We start from the raw sequence: 19,182 nt of genomic DNA on the forward strand, positions 1-19,182 counted from the left end.
GAGGGAAAAATGGACAAAGTAAGTCAAATATAATTAATTCTTGGTCACGTCAAGTGAATAAAGATACGGTTTTGAAAGTAAATTTTTGTACATCTCATCTTGTATGTGCATAGTTTTGTATTTCTCCTCCAAAATACGTCTCGAGGAAATCTTGAAAGAGACGTGTCAAAACATCTTCGGCCTAGAAGTCTCAGCCGTAGGCGTTGCACGCCCATTAAGCATCAGAAATCGGTCAACATTTTTCAATTCGCCTTCAAATTGGGAAACCGTCTAGTGGTTAAATTAACACAAATCGTGGATTTTTTAAAGACTTTCATATTATTTTACAATCTACATATAGATAATAACATCATCATTAACAATGCTAAGAACTAAATATTTAACATTTAAGTTTAACATCTTTCTTAAAAATAAACAATACATATATTTATAAAATTATGTACATCACTAATGAATAACGTAGCGAATAAGTTTAACAATAATCTTATACAAGGTGATTCATCTTGACGCATTAAATGTATCGTACTGAGTTCAATGCATTGTCAACAAGGAAACGAAGACGTGTTCTTCATATGATCGGGATATTCACTTCCAGGAAATTTAGACAACAAAAATGGGTAATTTGGAATTAATTTTGTTTTATATTGTTGTTGATGTAATCTAATATTTGTAGTAAAAATTTCAGGTGAATCACCATGCATGTGTACGACACGATTCATTCTTTTTTTCTGTTTTCATGGACCAGCCGCCGACTAAAATAATCTAATATAAATTAACAAGCTCGTTCGTTAGCAACTTCCTTCTCTTAAGAAGTGCCGACGGCGTATGTAACACATTGTTATTTTACATTACTATTATTTACATAATATACGCAATTGTAATATTTTCTTTCTAAGAGAGTATTACAATAATAATTTAAAGCATTCAGTAAATTAATTTATAGATATTTAACCAATAAGTGTATTAATCGCCCTATAATACACGAGTTAGTTACGATATTTTTCCGCCGACTGCAGGTGTTGGTCATGGTTCGTAAAGAAAATAAAATTTCGGCTCGAACGTAAACAAAGTAATTTATGACTTGAAACGCGAATTTAACAGGGGCCCGAAACCGCAGTCCCCCATTCATAGGAGTATTTTTGGAAATATTTCAGGAAATTCGAAGTCTATGACAGCAACAGAACCATGCCATGAAGCAGAAAGACATACAGTCTAGACGTTTCCGTCTGTAGGACGATAACACCGAGTTTGTTGATTTTTTGTGTGGACTTAGTTGGCTGTGAGAAAATCGTGCGTTGAAATAAAACAATTGAAGAACTGAGCGTTAAAGCGAATCATTAATGATCCATTTTGTGGGCATTAAACAAACGTGTTAATAGTCAGACGGCGGAAAAAATAATTTTGATTCCTTTTATGCGTTTTGATGACATTTACTATCAAGTTTACTAATTTACACTCAAGCTACAAGTTGAATAGCATCCAGTAAACTGACGTCATCGAAAACTACAGCTCAGACAATAATAATCATAATATTAGTACAGGGTTTCCTGCTTTAGATGTCGCATATATATTGTAACAGCGATTCTTATCACATGTGGGTGGGTCAAGTTGCAACATAGCACAAACGTATGTCATGATGAGCGCTGCGTTTCGGCGGTTTGAGAACCCCATTTCTCCTTGATTTCTAAGATGATGATGACATGGCAAACCGCATTGCCTCAACTAAATGGTGATTTAATTCCTGCAGGAAACTCCTGTATAACTGCTTTTATTTACAGTTAGTAACCGATATTGTAACTGCTTTTTAAGGCCATACATCACCTACTAACGAAACTAATTAAAGGCATAAAATATAATAAGTATTAAAACTTACCCTTTAAACTCTGACAGACATACAGCATAGCCAATTATACTTCAACTGCATATATTGTCTCTACACCATTATCTCTTATTTACGGATAAGTTGAAACAGTTTTAAAAGAACTACTATTCTTATTATGATTTTTTTACACCGATTTATCTATATAACTAATTTCCGAACATATATCAACTCTATCTTTGCCATGTTCGCTATCATCTCAAAGCAAACACACTAAAATATGAAGCAAAATAACGGGTGATCTTCAAAAAAAATCGTGCAGAATCGTAAACGTAGGACGATGATTGAGTCACTTACTATACAGGTATCACTAGTTCAAGTGGAAACATAACTATTGTGCAAGTGCGAGAAGGACCGCACAAGGTTTATATGCCTCTGACGAAGACCAACGGAGTGGGATGCGAGACTATCGGTTAAAGTGGGCGGAGTCAGTCTAATGTCCAGATCTTTTGTCGTTTCAGAATGTTTACTGATATAAGTTGTAGTAATGTATTTTTTTTTTAATATTTATTTACATTGCTGCATTTTACTCTGATATTTATAAACATTTCCATCGCCGCGAAGGCAGAGAAATTGACACTAATTTAAACATTGAAGTGGAGACTGACTCCGCCCACTTTCTTGATCTTTATCGAGCGCATATTAAACTTTGTGCGATCCTTCTCCCACTTGCAGAATCCCTATGTTTCCACTTGAATTGGTGAAAGCTGTATACTATCAAACGTCTGTATGACAACAAATCAACGGGTGAACGTATCCAAGGCATGTCTTAGAAAAAGTGCCTACTTGAGTTTTTTTGATGATCACCGTTTATAATAGGCCCCAATGATTCTGCATAAAGCCCAGTTATCTAAAATGGCCACACTGTATATCAATAGTTAAAATCAGCAAATTCTTTGGAATAAATAAATTTTTGTTAAGTTTAATTCGACAGCTTACATAAAACTTAAACGTATGGTATTTAAAACATCATTATAATCTCCAGCTATACTCTATATTATGTACTTACGACAAACATGACTCCTGTTACTTATATACGCACATAGTAATACACTACTTTATGAATTTGAACTTTCTCAGCAATAAGCAAGGTATATAAACAAATATCGTAAAAAACCCCTTTCACCAATAACCGAACTCTTTTGAATATCCAACAGCTTGATTTTAATGTTTAATTTTCACGAAATCAAATCCGAGTAGTAATTATGATTCTATACTCTCATACAACTTTGCAGCTTTGCTTATTCCTGTAAAAATGTCCATCCTGTTGAACATCATTCTACAACATTAAAGGAGTCTCAAAACGTACATAAATAGGCCCCACTTCCTTACTACGAACTGCATATTCATGTTATCCCATGCACATTGATTCGCACTTGGAATTGAGATTTGTCCATTTCCAATTCAAAACCAATTTAATTTCCCCTTTTTGATTAACTTCCAATGCTGATGAGAAAATAGAAATTGTCGCTCAGTGAAGTCTGATTACTTGTAATTTGAAAGGGGATGTTTGGATTTCAACCGTTATTGGGAAATGTTAAGAAAAATGTGAAAAAGTGTTGTAAAAATTAGAATATTTAAATGAAAAATCGGTCGTAGTTTGTTCAATCGCGCGCGCATAATTACGATTAATAAGCATGTCTGACATAGCCCTAAAGTCGGATTCCCACGTTGTGAACAAGAAGGCGCTTAGTTCAAGTTAATTTTGAGATGAAAATTGTTCAATTGTACTTTGGTTCGCTGTGCCTTATTACATTATCACGGTGCGAGTACGTTCGTACAATGATAATTAGTGGAGAATTGACAATTTAACATTTACATTGAGTAGGCGCTTTTTCTCTTCGTTAACTCGTCGCGGGATGCCAGATTTAACTCACATCCACTTTTATGAAACACCTCCCGTCGTTTATTATTGTATATTCATGTCCATGATAGTCTAACTGTAAATTTAATGTAAATATGAAATGCCGGCTTCAATTGAGATCTGCCTTCTGTAAAGCCGGCATCATACGTCTTTTCTTCTTCTTTATTATTTATTGGATTCGCATCTACGATCACCAAGATCATCATGGTAGATCTCCTTCTGAGTTTATGATAATATTTGCTTCTCTTCGGATTTCTTCCATCAGTTCGTCGCAGCATGCCTGCATTAGTTGAATTACCATCTTCTATAAAAACGGCATTCAATGATTTCTCTTCATTGTTTATAGCTTTTTCGCTTCTGTAATTCTACAAACGAAGTCTATTCTTCTTAACTGTTCAGTCACTTCTATTCTTGATCGAATTGAATCTCGCTTTGTGGGATGCCAGCTTCAGTTATTCAATAAAGTCGGGATCCCACGTCTTCCCGATCAGCTAATCACAGATTACTTTCTGAATATCTACATTAATTGAACTATTGAATGTTAGTCCATCAGTGGGATACAGCATTCAGTTGGGTCACTGTAAAGTCGACATCTCATCTCTTTTTTACATATATTTTTTTAATTTCTACACCATTTAAAGTTCTTCACTTGCAACCATTTTGATTTTAACAATTTCTTCATCGCGGTATGTGGACTTCAGTTGACTTGAACTATATCTGGAGATATTTGGAATTCTGTTGGTATAAGAATTGCACAAAAATGTCTCGTTAAAAAGGAAAAAAGGGAAAGAGAGGCCAATAAAAATATTTTGCGAATCACAAAATACAACCGAAATTTAGCACCTAATTATTATAGACAACGTTGCCATATTATTTTTATCATTGTTCAATCTGAAGAACGTAGTGAAGCTTATCAGATCAAAGCTTGGGAAATCCAATTACTCGAACTTGCCACGACGTGGGAAGCTGACTTAATACAACCGCCACGTAAGTTTCGCTATATTTTTTCACGTGGGGTCATGTTACTAACTCAAATTCATACCCAATTTTGATAAACTTTATAATGTGGCCCTAAATAATAAAATATTGGTTCAGTAGATGCTCGCGAAAAGCATTATACATATAAATACGATGTTATACTTCATACTGCATACTCCCTCGGATTTTTAAAGTTACGATGTTATTGTTTTTACAGTTTAAACATGTATGGAAGTTTTTGCATATTTATTACTATGCGCTACACACTCAGATACACTAAATCTCTAGGTACATATCTAAAAATCTCGGATAATCCAATTTCTAAAGTCGAGTGATGACTTGCATTAGCTCTACTTTCCTAGTTAGGAAAAGTATGATCATCGTGGAGGCCTGTTAGCCACACAACAAGACATCCCCCCTTGTAGCGGCATTTTTCTCTTTTAAATTGCACTAAATTTTTTTTAGATTTAATGCAACGTTTTATATTCGAAAGTTGCGATTTACAGAAAAAATTCAATGAGTGCGCATTAGGCCCTGCGAGCCTTGCTGGCCTATTACGCAAGACTTGCTTGCTGATAATTTGTTCGTCCATTGATAGTACAAAAGATTATGGTAATCAACTCAAAATCTGTAAGGTTTTAATTTCTGCATATATTATCATACCAAAATGTTCTATTATTATGCGATAGCGCCGTGGAACACCGACTTTAGTTAATATCTGTTTCCTGTAATGGATTTACTTTACATGTTCTCTTCATTGTTTATCGTTTTCTCTTCCAGTTAAAACTATATATTTGCTATCACTCGGACTTTCAACGCGTGAGATGCCGGCTTTTGGCCAAGTCCTAAATAAATTATTGCAATGCCCCCAAAAATTTTTGGAGATCTTTTAGGGCAAGGCAAGCAGGGATGATAGGTACCCATCTCCTTTCGTTTTAAAGATATGCTTCTTCGTTAAGATGCAGCTGCAATAAACTGCATTTCTAGATCCTGCAGTATATGGATTGATTTCCAAATTATTTTCCTCCACTTTATTTCAACTTTATTACGTTACAATTTAAATCAAATAAAGTGTTTCATTAAATTGTGTTAGCGCCATAGCCAATGGCTTATTACTCGCTCCATCACTCGCATTTGAAATAACTAGACCTACCAGAGACGATGATCTAAACTTATGACCTAAAACACATCAAAAATGAAAAGGGGTATCATCAGGCATATTTGGGGCTCACTCAGTTATACGTGATGATATTTCTTTAATGGCGTATGCTTATTTCATGTGATACGCCACTAATGGTGCGAGTTTCATAGTTGATGTTCTTAATTCTTATCGATTATTTAGATATATTTATTTGTAAACGTTATTACCTATTTTGTAAGTTACTTTAGACATATATATTTAAGATATTAATTATTAAGTTCCACTTATATCTAGCTAGAAACATCTTATATGAGGCGAGTAAATTGTGAACCAATATCTTAATTTTTGGGTTATTAATAAAGGATATGCAATATTGAGTTTTGCAAGTAGGAATATCCGTCGTTTTAGATGACAAATTTAATTTACTATCATAAAAAATGCAAAGCCACAATATAATGGGCGATCCGTTTAAGCAAAACTGTATATTTCCAAGGATTTTCTTTTTATACAAGGCGATTCAGAAGCATGGGATCAAACTTCTAAGGATTATTCAGTGCAACAATAGAAAACATTTGAGCATAAAAACCCATGTCCGGAAATGTTTCCTTAAGGCGCTACGGCCTCATGATGTTTTAACGTGCAAAGATGTATTTTATCGAGTTTTAGTACGTTTTGTTTTAATTTGTTTGTACAAAATGACACTACAGTAATTGTTCAAAATGTCGTGCTTGAACTTTGTCAGTTCGGATAACATTGGATCGGCAGAAGTGGTCCTGTTTCGTGGCCCCCTAGGTCACCCGATCTAACACCTTTAGATTTCTTATCGTGGGGACATGTAACGTCTCCAGTTTATGAAACGCTAATGAAAAGACTTGATTGCACGAATTACTGTGGCATTTAAATTTTTCAAAACGATGATGAAATTTTTAGCCAAGTCTGCAGAAACCATGTACGTCATTTAAACAAATCCACTCAAGCAAAATCAAAGAGTTCCAAATGGTTTAAGAATATGCAAACGGTTGTCATATTCCTGGTTCAACAGTCCTGATTCATCGACAGAACTGGGAAATTTAACTACAGAAACCGATGAACGCGCAGCGAAACGGAAACAAACCCAACCGCGAAACGTAAACATAATACTTCTATCTATTTTTCCTTTATAACGTCTGCTGCTGTTGGGCGCAATTTGTCAAACATATATGCGCATTATATACGTCAAATTAATGAGATCCATCATGTCAATGAAACACATAACTTTGACAATGCTTTCCACATCGCCCCCCTTCAAAAAACTATCGATGACTTAAAAACTTATTAGTTGCTGCCCTTTCTTCCCCTCACAAATCCCAGTGATCAGACTTATGAGACCAATGTTGTAGCAGCAGTTATTGTTTTATGTTCACAATTTAAATACACTATAATAGTGGCACATAATCTAATTTATGTTATCCTATCTTTTCACAGAGACGGCAATAAATTTCGTTTAAAGGTATCCCAACGTTGCGTACTTTTTAACAAACGGTGTATTTACTCTGCAATTTTCCCTGGAAAAGACCAGAACCAATTAGGAACCTCTCTGACATCCCATTAGGCATTAATTCCATACACAGACTCATAAATAATATCACTTACTACCAATTAATATTATGTTAACCTACTCATCCTCCCACGGGCACACGTCAGCATTGTTGGCCTCATCCTCTTCTCCATCTCCGTGTTTCTTGTCTTCCTTTGGTTCGTCGGAAGATTCTAAATCACCTGGTGCGACTATCTCGGAAGGGGGTAATTCACTGGCAGGTGACTCGCTGTCTGGTTCTGCCAAAGGAGCCTTTGGTTCTTGCCTGGTGATGAGTATGGAAGGCGAAACTGGTGCAGAGTGACTTGAACTTGGTGTGTCATGGTTGCCCTTTTCTGAAATCATTTTAAAGTTTGTATAAATAATTCTGATTTATTTAGGGCCAATTTGATGATTAGGGATCCCCATCAGTGTAAAAATGACAGTCATTTCCATTGATGATCTAAAAAGTGCATGGAAACGCATTCTGGAAATAAGGGTTTCTTGACAAAACAGTTTAAATCTAACCACTCTGTACCTACCTTGGGAAAACTGAATAACTTTGATTAAACTGATAAGGATCCTATAAATCAAAGTCCTGGCAACTTTAACTAAAAGATAATTCCCATAGAAATCAAAAGACCCACCAGTGATTTGCCCCCTTGTCCTTGTTTGTCTTATAAGGCAAAGAAGGTTTAGAACGGTCCAGTTATGACTATTATCTTTCCATCTCCACTGAATTTATTAGATCTGTCTCAGTTTCCTCGTTTTTACAGAAATTATCCTCTTGGCAAAGTTAGCTAGGCTTTTTTCAGCACTAAGTCAATAACTTACCTAAAGAGATTACATTATGCTGTTCACCGTCGTCACATTTGTACTCGGATCCTGGCGGAACTTCAACCGTCACTGAACTAACACTAATTATGGGGTTTCCACTCGATATTGAGCAAGTTTTCGCAATGCCGTGACTTTTTTGCAAAGCTTTTTCGCTATTGTTCGCACTACTACTCGCTTCCAGGCTTTCCGGAGCTTTCACCGGGAAATTATTGTCTATTTCATTCGCTATCACAAAGGTGGGTGCAGTAGATTCTAGGGCTGACGTGCTGTTGTCTTCGAATGAGGACACCTTCCTTCGGGAACTTTCAATTCCTGCACTGCTATGGGTAATTGGCACTGAGACCGAGGCACGACGAGGTGTTTCGTACGTTTCCACATGGAGCTTTTTGCCACAATCCAATGTGTGCTGTTGAGTTAGCAACCCACGTTGAACCTTAACGATATAATATCAAATAATTGAAGGGAATTTAATGGAAGGGAAGTAAGAGTCGAAATATATTATATTCAAACACAAGCGGTCGCTTATTAAAGTAATGATGGTTGGACGATTAGCACATGATCAGCTTTTCTATTTAATGAAATTGATAACATTAAGCTCAGCTGATTACTCTAGAGGCCTCTTGTATATGAAGACAGATATATTTTGTTTTTTACCTTTTCGCTTAATTCTGTTACCCCCACACTTATATCAGATGATGAACTCTCTGAATCTACTCGTCGAGATTTCCTTTGGGTTTTTGTCGGCGTTCGCGGAGGAGTTGCTGTTGCATCCCATGGACAAACTTCTTCCGATGTCGAGGTCCCCGGAAGTGCATCAGGTTTTTTAACTCTAAAACGAAGAGGAAATTTGTTGTAGATTCCTTTTCATGTACCCTGAGGCATAGCAGGGCTTTCTAAGAAATCTGCTACAGAGTGTCCACTTCCAGCTTAAGCGGGAAGGAGTGAACTCCTTGAGTTGAAATATTCAGCTTTACTCACCTATAGGGTATATCGCTCAAGTTGCTTTGTGAATGAGAATGTGACACTTTAGTCTCATGGACCACCGCTGCATGGCTACTGCTCCCAACTCCAAAATGGGAAATTTCATGAGCGGAACCTGACAGACTGCGATCACTTCCTCGACGTTTGCTCAAAGTTCCTGTGTTTGGAGTCACGCCTGGGTGCTGAGATATCTGAGGTTGGTTTGACTGCGCACATGTCGATATTTTCTTTTTCGTAGGACCGAAACCGAAAAATCTGAATAAAAAAAATAACTAAAAAATTACAAAATAGACAAATAAACGACTACACACCGTTTCTTTTGGAGAGGTTGGACTCCAGTGATCAACAAATGTTTGTAGTAATCAGAGCGCACGAATCTGGGATAACAGTCTTTCTTCAGAAGTAAATTGTATACATGTTCCTGAGCAGCATCGAAGCAAAACCTGCTGTTGTTCTTCATTCCTTCCAAAACCTGATCCATAGTTTGGTTGTCGATGTTTACCTCACTGGTAGATCCATGTTTCACGAAGTTTCTAAAACCATCAAATTTATTTATTTATGCCAGTTAATGTAATTCGGAACCTTTACTCGTAAATTTCTTGAATCTTCCATAAAACTTGGGACTGAGAAGTTCGCCTTAGATCATTCACCGCTAGCCAAAACAATATATTTTCTTCGCTTTTTTCTTTCTGTAGATAATTTGTAAACTCTTGAACGCCTGTTGGATCCAAGAGTAAATCCTCCATGGACAGACCCCATTTCTTCACTCTTTTATCAGTGGGGATGTCCACTCTGGATTTTATATAATGTTATAACAAGGAATGGAAATTAAGTATTGGTGCTTACAAGGGTGCGTTTAGCTGCCAATACGTGATGTCTTCGTTTACCCATGGATTCGATGGTTGAGGAGGGACTAGGAGAGGATCGAACTCCGTATAAGTATCGATATGTTGAACTAGTCCTTCCAGGGCTTGAGACATTTTTATTCTGGTTCTATACAAACTGGTCCTGAACAGTTCGAGCTAAAAAAGAATATTTAAAGTTGAAAGACAAGTTTGAGAATCACGAAAGCAGACCTCTCTTTTACAATCTTCGATTGTCTTTTTCCTGGCTTTAACCCCATTCCAACACCTAGTGGGTACGGGTACCTGCTCTAAGGAACCGGGAATTCCAGGAGGCGGACGGTGCACTCTCCAATAGGCTTTCTCTTGGGAATCGCTAATTAGCTTGTCAGGTTTTTTCATGGCCTTTTGATGTCGAACCTTCGTGATAAATTTAAAAAAAAAGTGTTTTAAAGGAGAACAATGCTTCTTTAAATATTTCAAACACTGAGGAAATGCTCAAGAAAATTAAGTCCTCCTTTGAAGCATTGAAAGACTTAATTAAGAGTGATTCGGGTGTAGAGCTACTTTTTAATTAGGTGCACTACACACCTGTTCATCAGCTTGGGCCATAATTATGTCCCACTTGTTGGATAAGTTTCTTCTTAGGTTTGTAAACGCTTCCTGTTCGTATTCTTCCAAGCCGTGTCTCTGTTTGTTTCGGAGCGATCGTTTCGTAAGGTAAATTGCGTAGTCAACATTATCGGGGGGTTTGTTACGCCAAGGCCAGAAGTAAGGCGACTAACAAAGAAATATTTGATTACTTATAAATGCATTCGAATTTAACTCTATCGAATGCATAGGTCGACAATTGAAACCGAAATAATCTGGAATCGTGGTCTTAAAACGGTGCATTATAAACAAAGACGTGAAATATATTATTATGACCCGATTTAAATCCCGAAACGCGCAGCGCTGAGGGATCTGAGACGTGAGGGTCAAAAGTATTTCACAACTGCTGTATATATACGATTTGTTCCATTGCTTGATTTAACTAGATCCTATAAAATTGCAGCAGGTTTTCTTAAATTAGCCGTAAATTAAATCCGAAACCCGAAAAAGCTTCGACGACCACGGGGATGAAGACGACGCTGTAGTCGATTACCTTACTAGGTAAATAATGCGAGATATGCGTGTCATTATTAACCTGTTATTCATCACACCCAATAATAGTGTCATTTAAAGCTAGTAGTGGACGAAAATAATCATACTTACTTGGAATCTGTATAGCGAGCTGTCGTCTTTTACAACAAGGTTCTTCGAATCGCTTATTGGAAAAAAGTATCCGTATTGACAAAGCTGATTGGCGATGTTTAAAGCCTCTGGAAAACAGCAGAAAAGTAAAATATTTATATTTTCACCAGGTTTTACGAGTTTCAGGCTAAAACTAAGGTTTTAATCTTAAAGTTAGTATGGACCGACCTCGATTATCGCTGGCCTGGACTTAAAGCCTTGAGTAGAGAAACATGCAGTATACATTTTTTTCTATTACTCAGATCCAATTTTAGGTCAAATCAAATGAACATGCAGCTGAAAATGCTTGCTTTAGCACGAAAGTAAGGAACCTATAAAGAAAAGAATAAGGGACCAACGTAAAAATATGATTGAAAACTGTAGATAGCTAACAGAAACTTCACGCTCGGCCATACAAAAAAAGATTTGAAGGTAGGGAAGTCATATGAACAAAATGACACACACGGTAAATAAAAATAGGTGAAAGAAAGAAGGAAATAAAGAAACAATATCCACATATTTTTCCAGATACATCAAGATGTCTAACAGTAATTGAACCTTATAGACAATTAATTACCTGATTCTTCAATTTCAAGACGCATAATAAGCCATTCAATTAAGTCGTAACCTGCAATAAAAACATATACTTGAGAATATAATTAAAGTTTCCATTTAAATCGATTATAGTTAATAAAGAGGGCATAACTGAAAATAGACTAAAACAATATAAATAGACGTTATTTGCCTCGTCTTTAAGTTTACAAACACTTCATCTTTAAACGTTTATAGAATATAATTTTAGTTTCCTTCAAGAGTGCGGTAAGCTCACTTTACCGCATGCATTTGCCAGCTAAAAATAGCACGTACCCTACCGCACGTTTTGCTCGATTAGTGTCGTTTCAACTTCAGTTGGCTTGACGTAAACCATCACGTGTATGGTAAAGCTACTTTATCGCACGCTTGTAGCAAAATAAATATTACACCACATGTTGCATAAATAAATATTACTCACCCATGAAGGCGGCGGGAATGGATGTTAGGAATATTTTCTGGCTTCTTACAGGTACACCACCTGATTCCGTGTCTTGCATTTCTTTGACCAGTTCTTCCATCTAAACCGAATATTAGGTTTCTTTATTAATGTAACGGGTAACCATGGAAAAAACTTTTCAGTAGATGGTAAATGATGAACGTAGGACGTTGATTAAAGCATTTGCTATTTTCCCTCAAATTAACTAAACATTAATAGATAACAAAGTTTATCCAAGATACACTTCTGATATTTCAACGCCATTTGGTTTTTTTAATGATCACCCTATATTTCTATATTGTGAAATTTTACAGGATGCTGAACTTAAGACTCAAGAGTTTCCTCACTGTAATTTTCAAATTTGTTTTATGTGAACCTGTAAAACTACCCGTAAGTGAAAGAACAAGATAAATGCAATAAAATCCATGTGTGCTAAACTATGGGATACATCTTGGAGCGTTTTGATAACATTTGAATAATCATCTATATAAAGGGTGTCTCATTCGTCTCTTTGGCGACAAATATTTGAGTTTGAATTGTGAAAATAGCTCAATTTACGTTTAAAGAGTATGCATACATGTATCTGATTTATGGCGAAGCAAAATGTAACGCTAAAGAGTGCCTTTATGCTCAGCGTTTTCCGAATCATTCCTATGGGTATACAGGATAAAATGTGGTTCCAACGTGCCTGTACACCTGCACCTTTCATCCGTAGTCTGCTAGATCATGTAAACCAACATTTTTATAAGCGATGGGTCAGAAGAGTCGGACCTATCAAGTAGCCAACGCGAAGTCCCGATGTAAGCCCATTGATTTTTTTCCTTTGAGGTTACATCACGTCGTTGGTGTATGAAACTCTTGTAACTACCTACGAGGATTTGTTGCGAAATGATGGCAGCTTCTCTTTTCGTACAGGAAGATTCGCACATCTCACAACGGGTGCGCGATTCAATGATTCAAAGAACAAATTTATGTAATCAGATTAGGGGTCGTTATTTTGAGTCTTTATAATAATTTTTTTCTGCGTCATCTTTAATAAAAATGAATTAAATATCGAAGTCTTTTGGTGTCAACGAGCCAATATTATGTTTTCGAACAAAAATAACTCTCGAGCCAAATCTGCTCATTTTGACTAGGGGTTCTATGCAAAAATTGTTCACCGCAATATCCCTTATAACCTTCTTAAGTTTAGTACAACCTGTTTGGAATACCCTGTAGATTGTATTGCATCTTTGCAAAGCTTGATAAAATCGGAACTTCCTGGTTTGAAATTCCTGTTTGAAAATAAATGAAAAAATAAATTTGAACTTGGATTTGGAGATTTGGAACCGTGCTTCATTTACTACCTTACTCTGTTAATTCAAATTGACTTTAGATTAACTAACTTACTTTGTCAAAGGCTTTTGGCCTGAGGCATCGTTGATCCCGGTGATCAGGCTCCATGTGTGAGCCGGCCGGGGGAGGGCGGAGGGGGGGCTCGGCGGCCGTGCAGACGCAGGCCACACTAGCCGAGCTCCATGGGCGAGCTCTGCCCCCGCCCCATCAGGCCCTCACTCACCCCCACATCTATGTTGGAACTGAAAGTTGAAACTAGACTTGGCACGCTATCAATGTGAATGAATTAATATGAACTGCTGGTTAAATCAATAGCATGAAGATAATTTGTACTCTAAATTTAAAGATGCATAAGTGACTTGAAAATGCACCTACTTAGTCAAACGGTTTGCGTTGATTCTCGAGGTTGCGTTCTCTAATTTGAATAAAAACGGAAGTTAGTTTTTGATGACATTTGGCGTTAGTCTTCATACACAGGATGTAACATATTGTCATGGAGATTTTTAGGGAGTGATAATACTTTGCAAAATAATAAAAAAACCTAATAGACCCATGGTCAAAAACGCACCATTTTCGATGTACAAGGTGGTAAAGTTTCAATTTTTTTTCGTATTTTGCATTTTTCTCATATATGCTTTGAGCTAAATTTTTGAGATTTCATACACTTATTTTCTTTAAGACCTTCTGTATATCTAAAATAGTGCATCTCTGACCACGGGTCTATTAGTATTTTTTTATTATTTATACCCTGTATATAACCATGCCATTGTGTTGTCCGTTAGAGTCCGAAGTTTTTCTGCCGCTTCCTCAGTCGTTTTGTCAAGTACAATAAGTGCAGTAAGTGTATTGCAATATGTATGCTGTTTTGTCCTTATGCCATGGTTGTATATGTCATGGCATATATACATTATAAAGGACGGGTGAAAGCGGCCATCCCTGAGGGAGCCCTTGTGCAGGCGAAAAAGGGAAAGAGAGTGTCGTCAATTTCTACTACTAGTTGTCTGTTTTAAAGTAGCTTTCTGATGATATGAAATAGGTATTTTGGCGTTTGAAGTTTGTATAAATTGTAAAGTAGACCACTGTTCTAGGCCTTATCGAATGCCTTATTAATGTCCATAAATAGACTTACTTGATCTATCGTTTAGATATGTTGTTTATCTGTTGTTCGTCAAAACAAAGAGTGGGTGAATAGTTTCGGAGAGTGTTTTGCTTTAAAGCCCTATTGATATATTGATATGTTTTATGGAGATTTTTTTAAAATTCAGTCCAAATCTTGAATTTACTTAAAAAGCACACATTACGTTATCTTTTCACTTACATCACATTATTCAAAGAAATAATATTCTGAGAATAAATTTGGAAGATTCCAGCAAAACCGAAACCTCTGAAAAACATTTCTTCTGATTATAAATTTTTTCATCCACAATTCTGACAATAGCTATTTTCCAAATGAAACCTCGAGAAATGCCGGCATGTGATAAATCAGAGCATTGGGATAAGTTTAAATGTCTCGCTAAGCTAAGGTCATGCTGTCAGCAGGATTCAGCAAATAAACTTCGATATCTCTGTGGATCGCAAGGATGTTTACAAAGATTTCGAAATTTCCTTGCCGAATTCCTTAATAAGAAAATTCAACTTGATAAAATGACACAATTGACACCATTTCAAAATCTCAAGAATCAGGCTCCACTGGGACTTAGATTATTCCATAAGTGTCACCAATCAACCCCATTGCCCAGTGTCACAAGTGAAATTAAATTCCCCCGGTCTTGGTTTAGCTGAACTGGCTTCCTTTCAACTGGGCCCGTACAAGTAACAACTCAGAATTTAGAAGATAGTAAGGGCAAGCCATGGCAATTGGGTCACCCTGTATACTGTGATTTATTAATTTGTTAGTGTAACAACATTCCGCCGAAAAACGTTAGGAGAACTCGCAGGGTGAGTTAGAAATTCATTTTCAAAGTTATCTCTTTGGGAAATTGGGAATGTGCGGCGGTTTAAAGAATTAAAATTTTTTTAGTTGGTTCTAAAAATGTTGCATACAGAAGATTACTTTTGCTTAAGCAAATGCTACCTATAAACCTCGAAGGCTAATTTGGGTTGGTGTATTTCCAGAAGTGACGTCACTATGGTCGTGTTCCATTTGGGCTATCAAAACTTCCTGTCAAATTTTGATGTAAAAGATTTTCAAAAATACAAAGTTATCTAAAAACTAGAACGGCCCCTCAATATGAAGACTTAATCATGTTTTAGCTGTTTGGTCCTAAATCGCGTTATTAATTTGCTCCTTTTGACCTATCACGTTCCGTATTTCCTCCCTTTCGGAAAAAGTTAATAAATGTTATCCAAGACTGATCGTTTGATCTCCAGAGAATAAACTCGTAATAATGCACTTATATTTGTTTATGCAAACTTATATGTATACAACTTATATCTAATATGCTCCTCCTTTAATGATTTATAGTATGGACCAAACTATTCTGAATAAGCATGGCTATCTGGAACTATTAAGACCAAAGCGTTTAAATATTTATACATTCGGCTTATTTATAGGAAGTATTTTTAGAAAACGGTTTCTTCAGCTATTTACGTTCAAAGTCACACGTCACGTAAAAAATCATAATACAAGAGAGGAAATTTGGGAAAACTTGCCGTTTCCGTGCCCCGTGCGACATCACGGCGAATTGGTCGCGATGGCTTTAAAATGATTTTTGATGTGCGTGCAGATATTGGAGACGAGTTTTTGACTGAATCGCCAAGAAGTTCATATCGCCGAAGCAATCAGCTTTATTACGTACTTTTTCTAATCACGACGCATGAAGGAGTTCCGCGATAACTCCCTGACAAGCGGACCAGAGAGTTGACATATTGTCAGCTCCCTGACGATTAAGGAATGTCTCTAATGAAAAATAACTGAAACCTCCGTTGCTTCCGTGACGCATCAACTGTTCAGCTACACGCTGCCACAGTTAGGTGTAACTGATTGAAATGCCGCCGCAGCTAAGTAAGTTAATTGCGATGCTAAGCTGCTTACCAGTATCAAGCTCGTGAGAAGTCATCCGAGGCCACAGTTATTTACACCATACACCGATTTCGACGGGAAAATATCCAGGATAATGGAAACGTTCAGCTGCAGCTGCCGTGCAACGGGCTTTTGGTATTCCGCATGCAGTTTTCCCGATTGCTAACTGCCAAACCGTCGAGCACAACTGGGCGGCTCGATATTTCGCATCGTAATGGCGGTCGGGGAAGGAATGGGCGCGCGCACAATTTCCCAGGATTTGGAAATATTGATCCAGAAATGACCAACGAAAATTTCACTTATTGCAGTGAAAAATGTATGGGAATTGCTGGAAGTTGAATGAAAATCGTTTAGGAGTTTCTTAATTATTTCGCCATTATTATTGGCACGCTCGAGCGGTAACACACGCGAAGTTTTCCTTTCTGGATTTGGATTTGGATTTCGGCCGACGGGTCACCATCTCTGAGTTTCTAAGAAATTCCCCTATTTCTTCTTACAGATTATTGATTTCTAATTAAGAGATTCAGCAAATGTAGGTACATACCATGGATAATTGATACCTGCACCTATCTATAAATAGGGCGTTGATTGCAAATAATGGAGACTCAGAAATGGTGTATTGATCAGATACTTACTTGCATAAACCCGGCAATGGCCTTGGATGGAGTTTCCTGCTCTACATCTACTCAGGAACGTATCTGTTTTCCCTTTGAGGGAAATTTTGCTCAAAGAGCCGTTGGTACCGTTGCCACTGACAGCCGAGGGGCCTCCATCTGCAAATGAAGGGACTAGAAATGTGCCCATTCACATGACAATTAAGTCTTCGTTGATCTACGACGCAGAGTTGAGAAGATGGTCTGCAAACTACAGTTTTTGGGAAAATTAATTATTTCGCCATTATTCGTGGCACGCTCGAGCGTAACACGCTCAAAGTTTTGTTTCTGGATTTAGAGATTTTGCTGATCGCTATTTCCAGATTTTTAAGAAATTACCCGTTTCTTCTAACAAGCCATTAATTTCTTATTAAGAGATTCAACAAACGTAGGTACACACTGTAGATAATTGATACCTGCACCTAGCTATAAATAGGACGTTCATTGCAAATGATGGAGTATAAGAAATGGTGCATTGATCAGATACCTACTTGCATAAACCCGGTAATGGCCTTGAATGGAGTTTTCTATTCTACATCTACCCAGAAACATATTTGTTCCCTTTTAAGCCGAGTTCTATTCAAAGAAGGGTCGTTAGTGCTGTTGCTACCATCTGCCGTCTGTAGATGAAGGGACCAGAAATATGTCCATTCATGTGGCAATCGAAAGTCTTCATGTAGTCTATTGATCTATCATACATAGTTAAGAAGGTGATCTGCAACTGCAATTTTTCAGGAAATAAATGATTTCTCCACACGTTCGAGCCTAATACGCTCATTGTTTTGCTTCTAAATTTGGAGATTTTTGCTGATCACTATATCTCGATTTTTTAAAAATTACCCGTTTCTTCTAATTAACTATTGATTGTCTTTGGTCATTTGGTTGCATTGAATATAGACACACATCGTGTATAATTAATACTTAGATGTACTTATAAATAGGTTGTTGATTGTTAATAATGCAGAATCAGCACACTTTCAACCCTTGACGTGCCTCCAGAATCTCGGAGTTGCTATACCAAGGTCATCTAGGGGATGGGAGTAAAAAATATAATATAGAATATTTTGTACTTTTAGGTACCTTAGTACCTCTTCAGCAAAGACAAGTCGGCAATGGACGCCATGAAACGCGTAAGGTTGGCGAGTACTCGTCCTCACTCTAAAGGCGAGGATGAAAACCGAAGGGTCGAAGAACCGTTAATCAAGAGCGCGTTATGATGTTGCCTTATTAAAGAAATGAAAGACAGACAGATCTCAGGAACATCATTATCGACTACTTCACCTATAGAGTGGCCCAAGTAGCGGAAGATGCAGATTTAAACATAGTAAGGGGAATATCACACGATTCTGTTCTGGGACTACTGTTATGGAATATTCTGGACGACTCGATTTTGTATGCTGGAAAATGTCCAAAAGTTATGTCCGTCAAATACGAGAATGGCATAATTTTAGTCATTTAAGAGATGAGCGTACAAGGATGATGAAAGAAGTGAATGAGGACATTCGCAGATGCGAGAAGTGACTGACTGACCACTCACTAAATATGTAGTATACCCCTCGAAAAAATCGAGGCGGTCATCCTAAGCGAGAAGAGGGATAGGAAAAACCTTTCCTTCCTAGTGAGCAATGTCCACATCATATTGAAGAAATCGAGTGGGATTCTGGGCGTCCGAATTGGCTCCAACACCTACCACACACAGCAGAGAAAGGACATTTGTCAGAAGATCGTCAACAAATTGTAAGTTTTCCAGAGAACAACGACCCAGAAAAGGCAGAATGGTGGGGGTAAGAACA

General features: G+C 37.1%; 1 protein-coding gene across 5 annotated transcripts; it reads right to left on the reverse strand.

The window, feature by feature from the left end:
* Positions 1-297: 297 nt before the first annotated feature.
* LOC136410152 (regulator of G-protein signaling 11) lies at positions 298-16,936 on the reverse strand. 5 transcript variants are annotated; one of them, XR_010752217.1, is made up of 16 exons: positions 16,749-16,936; positions 13,769-13,956; positions 12,362-12,461; positions 11,927-11,977; positions 11,332-11,438; positions 10,669-10,857; positions 10,312-10,497; positions 10,082-10,257; positions 9,824-10,027; positions 9,547-9,768; positions 9,233-9,490; positions 8,909-9,083; positions 8,252-8,687; positions 7,521-7,773; positions 1,874-7,406; positions 298-1,821 (listed from the first exon to the last, which is right to left on the reverse strand). XR_010752217.1 is itself a non-coding variant. In XM_066392163.1 (15 exons), the coding sequence occupies exons 2-15, from the start codon at positions 13,820-13,822 to the stop codon at positions 7,346-7,348; spliced, it is 2,472 nt and encodes an 823-aa protein (XP_066248260.1). In that variant the 5' UTR covers positions 13,823-13,956; positions 16,749-16,936; the 3' UTR covers positions 298-7,345. The 5 variants fall into 5 exon arrangements, 3 of the variants coding, with proteins under 3 accessions (XP_066248260.1, XP_066248262.1, XP_066248261.1); XR_010752216.1 differs by having other exon boundaries at positions 298-1,824; XM_066392163.1 differs by having other exon boundaries at positions 298-7,406.
* Between the last annotated feature and the right edge of the window lie 2,246 nt (positions 16,937-19,182).

This window comes from Euwallacea similis, chromosome 7 (genome assembly GCF_039881205.1).
Source record: "Euwallacea similis isolate ESF13 chromosome 7, ESF131.1, whole genome shotgun sequence".
NCBI lineage: Eukaryota > Metazoa > Arthropoda > Insecta > Coleoptera > Curculionidae > Euwallacea > Euwallacea similis.